The sequence below is a fragment of the Bipolaris zeicola genome (assembly GCF_000523435.1).
Source record: "Bipolaris zeicola 26-R-13 unplaced genomic scaffold scaffold_590, whole genome shotgun sequence".
In the NCBI taxonomy this organism is placed as follows: domain Eukaryota; kingdom Fungi; phylum Ascomycota; class Dothideomycetes; order Pleosporales; family Pleosporaceae; genus Bipolaris; species Bipolaris zeicola.
The window spans coordinates 1-3841 of record NW_006912639.1 but is presented as its reverse complement, the minus strand read 5'-3'; the positions used below and the strand labels follow the sequence as shown (position 1 = coordinate 3841).

The following is a 3841-nucleotide window of genomic DNA, read 5'->3' as shown; positions in this document are numbered from 1 at the left end:
AACTTGACTTACTTGAATTGGCTTGGCACCAAGTTAAGCAAGCAAGGCTTCCAAGTTACTTACTTGTTGCGAACTCTGCACCCAGACAAGGTTGCCAATGCCCAGAAGGAGGAAGTTGTACTGTTTGATGCGTAAGCATGCCTACACGACGACAACTATGTGCTCAGTTCGATCCACTAACAGTAAGAAGGCTATTGATTTGATTAGGTGACTTTTGAAATTGTGCTTGGAGTACTGGTGTCGCGACAGAGAGACCAGAGCTTGCGAAGTTTCCTGTGAAATTGAAGAAAGCTGTAGCAGTAAACGCCGCTAGTTTCAACTTGCGTGGCCATCGCAACGGATCTCTATCGTCGTCACTTGGTTGTGGCAAGAGAGGCAGCCCATGGTGGTGGGCAACAACGGTCTGAACAATCTCATCTTTGATGAGCTGCGAAGAGGCCATGACGGATGGCTGGTCATATGCAAAAGATGATAGTGAGGAGTCAAGTAGCTTGTCAAGAGAAAATTGCTACTTTTGTTAGTGGGGAGTTGCAGCACCTCGAAGTAGGCTTTGCATGAAGTTGCAGAACCTGGGTTATTCTATTACTTTCTACATCCCCAAATATGCGGGGTAGTGGTAGCATACGTAAAGTCTATCAATAGGAAGATGGAGCACTGGGGAGTTAAGAGTGCAATACACACTAAGTCAGCCAGGTTTGGTCCTCTTGTTGGTAATGATAGGGCTGTTCAGCATCTTCGATGATATTGAACTTACACTGATACGTTCGGCGACGCGCGTATTGAAAAAAGGGTTGTAAATAGATCAAGAATCAGTATAAATTCCCCTACGGCCCGTATATGCGCTTTCTTAAACCGCTACGGCTCACCGGAAAAGGATAACTGCCGATGACAGATTTATCTCCCCGGATGCGGCGGAGTTAGTGATCAAGCTTATTCTGCCATCTTAACCCTAGTCTTATACTTCTTCTATGTTTTTCAATACGTTGACTGGCATACATACGCGAGTCTGGGACCAAGTAACCATCAATCTCGCCTCTTTTCGTGTTAAAAGGTTCCATTTTCAACAGAACAGCAGAACATCTGACAATATTACACAATACGTCCGTCGTGACTATGGATACATCAAAAGTGAACGGTGTAAGCTCTAATAATAGTTCACACCACTTACATGCGTGTATAAAAGATAGGAAGACTGCGAGCAGCCGCTACACGGTATATCTGCCGACAACCTACCCGTCCCAAGCTCTTCGGTTTCTCAAGAGAGTGGGCACCGAACACTCAGCTTCTGAAGAAATCAATAATATTCGGCCATCGTCCCAGCAAGCCCAAGTCAAGTTAAATATCGTAATTGTGGGTGCAGGGCTGTGTGGACTGTCACTTGCCGTTGCTCTCAGCAGACGAGGACATTCAGTGCGGCTACTGGAGCAGGCTTCCCAACTCGGTGAGGTTAGAAAACATGTTTGTTTCTTATAAGTCCACGCCTGCTCACGCCCTTATAGGTTGGTGCAGGCATTCAGATTCCTCCAAACTCCGGACGACTCCTCCAGCGCTGGAATGTACTTCAGCACCTGCACAAGGACGCAGTCCAACCTGAGGGCATATATTTCCGTCGTTGGGAGACCGGCAACACAATTGGATACACAGCTCTAGGGCAGACTTTCCAAGACGATTTCGACGTGCCGTACTATGTGCTTCATCGCGCGCATTTCCATGAGGCACTGTACCAGCGGGCGTTGGAACCCGGTGTGTCGGTGAAACTCGGGTGCAGAGTCAAAGAGTACGAAGATAGCAAGGGCTCAGTAGTGTTGGAGAGCGGCCAAAGGATTCATGGAGATCTCATCATAGCCGCGGACGGTAGGTTAATATCACTCTTGGCATTGATCTAACCCAGCATAAGCTGAATGTGCTAATGCTGCTTGGACAGGAATCAACTCAGCGGCACGGGCAACACTATTTCCTGATACCAATAATGAGCCAGATTTTCACGGCTTTGCAGCCTACAGAGCTACAGTCCCTATCGCAAGAATGAAAGAGGACCCAGACATCGCTTCGATGTTAGACAAGCCAGCTCTGAACATCTGGTACGTAAACCTCATGGCAATAAACCTTCATCAGCCCCTGGATGATCTTTGAGCAAAGAGTTGAACTTTCTAACACACAAGTAATAGGATTGGCGAAGACCGACATGTCATGACCTATGCGATTGCGGGCGGAGAGTCATTTAACATGGTCTTGTCTCATATCGACCATTCCAATCCAGCGAGTTGGGCAAAAAGGTTTCTCAAAGAAGATGTCCAGAAGGAATTCAAAGGATGGGATCCGAGGTAAGTGCACTATGGAGAAATGTGACTGTCATAGATTCTCACGGTAGTAATTAGGCTCACAAAGATCATCTCTCTTATCGATGAATGCCTCAAATGGCCTCTAAAAGTTGGCCGCCCACTCCAAACGTGGACTTCGCCTTCATCTCGGCTTATCATTGTAGGCGACGCTGCCCATGCTATGTTGCCCTACATGTCGCAAGGGGCCGCGATGGCTGTGGAGGACGGGGCCGCGCTCGCCGTCGTTCTTAACAAGATTACATCGCTCGAACAACTCCCTTTTGCCCTCCGATTGTTTGAAAAAGAGCGGATGAAGCGGTGTGGAGACATGCAAAACGCTAGTACAGTGAATGGGTACATTTGGCACTTCCCTGATGGCCCAGAGCAAGTGGCAAGAGATTCTGCAATGTCTGCCGAGGTATTAGGTCTTCCATTTACCAGTAGCGCTAATCAGTGGAGTGATCCGGTAACCCAATGGTGGGCGTATGGATACGACGCCGAGAGTGTCATGGAAGAAGCATGGAACAAATCTGTTCGAGAATTGATTGCACGTGCAGCCAAACATGAGTGAACAAGTCATTCTGCTCGTCAATTTGTTGATTACGAGGATAGTCTTAGGACATGAATAAAATTATAGACAAATTCCTTTCCGTTCTTACGTATTATAGATGATTTTGATACCTAGCGAGGAAATCTATTCACATTTGCAGTCTTCAAATAGGAAATCGGGGCATGGACGTTCAGCTCAAAGATTCAATTAGGTACATCAATGTGCAATGCCGTGGTTTAAACAAATCGAATAGCGCTTATAGACGATAACCATCCCTTTCCCGCGATGAATGCGGGTCATGAACAAGATTCAAGAACATGCCGGGAGTTTGATACGTCTGATAACCCGTAATCGATGAAATTCCAACCAGAAGTCCAGTGGTCCATCAGCGGCCTACTAATTGATAATAAGAATTTGAGAAGAGCTCCTTAGCCGTATATCTGCACATGATTTCATCGATAAGTCTACAAAACAGGCACTTGGTTCAGTTCAGTTACTTCGCCAACAGGATATCGGGCTGGTAATAGGTATCTGAGCTAATAAAACTTTTCAAACAACATATAGAGGTACAGGGTAAAATGAGTTCAGTAATCAAGGGGGCGTAGAAATGATTGTATGCTGCCTATATTCCTACTAACACGAGATTCCTGTTCCCTGTAAGCATTGCATGCAACGGTGACCCTTGTGTCTTTGCAGGCTGATGCTTTCCCCCTAGGACCCTCGAAGGAGCTTCTAAGCCAATCCTATGCAGCTTCATTTACCGAGGAGGGGATACCATTCAAGTAGCCGGGCTTCATGCCGGCTTTTTTAACGGGCGGAGTTATCGCATCATATATCTGTTGGATAATGGATTCATTGGCTAACTAAGATAGGGATACTGCAAACGTATATATGTGGCAGAAACTCGAGTGGCTGGTTCCCAGCCACCAGATTTCCTATCTTCAACACTCCCCCTTAGCCAATGATCTAG

The 3841-nt window shown here is 46.5% G+C and overlaps 2 protein-coding genes across 2 annotated transcripts; one reads left to right on the top strand and one right to left on the bottom strand.

Moving 5' to 3' along the window:
* Nucleotides 1-33: 33 nt before the first annotated feature.
* COCCADRAFT_10424 (uncharacterized protein) lies at nucleotides 34-442 on the bottom strand (the record flags this gene model as incomplete). Its single annotated transcript, XM_007720711.1, has 2 exons — nucleotides 34-120; nucleotides 182-442. 2 exons carry the CDS (start codon nucleotides 440-442, stop codon nucleotides 34-36), a joined length of 348 nt encoding a protein of 115 aa, XP_007718901.1.
* A 526-nt stretch (nucleotides 443-968) lies between these two features.
* On the top strand, nucleotides 969-2892 carry COCCADRAFT_31517 (uncharacterized protein; the record flags this gene model as incomplete). Its single annotated transcript, XM_007720710.1, has 6 exons — nucleotides 969-1137; nucleotides 1184-1446; nucleotides 1500-1854; nucleotides 1925-2081; nucleotides 2169-2324; nucleotides 2379-2892. 6 exons carry the CDS (start codon nucleotides 969-971, stop codon nucleotides 2890-2892), a joined length of 1614 nt encoding a protein of 537 aa, XP_007718900.1.
* Between the last annotated feature and the right edge of the window lie 949 nt (nucleotides 2893-3841).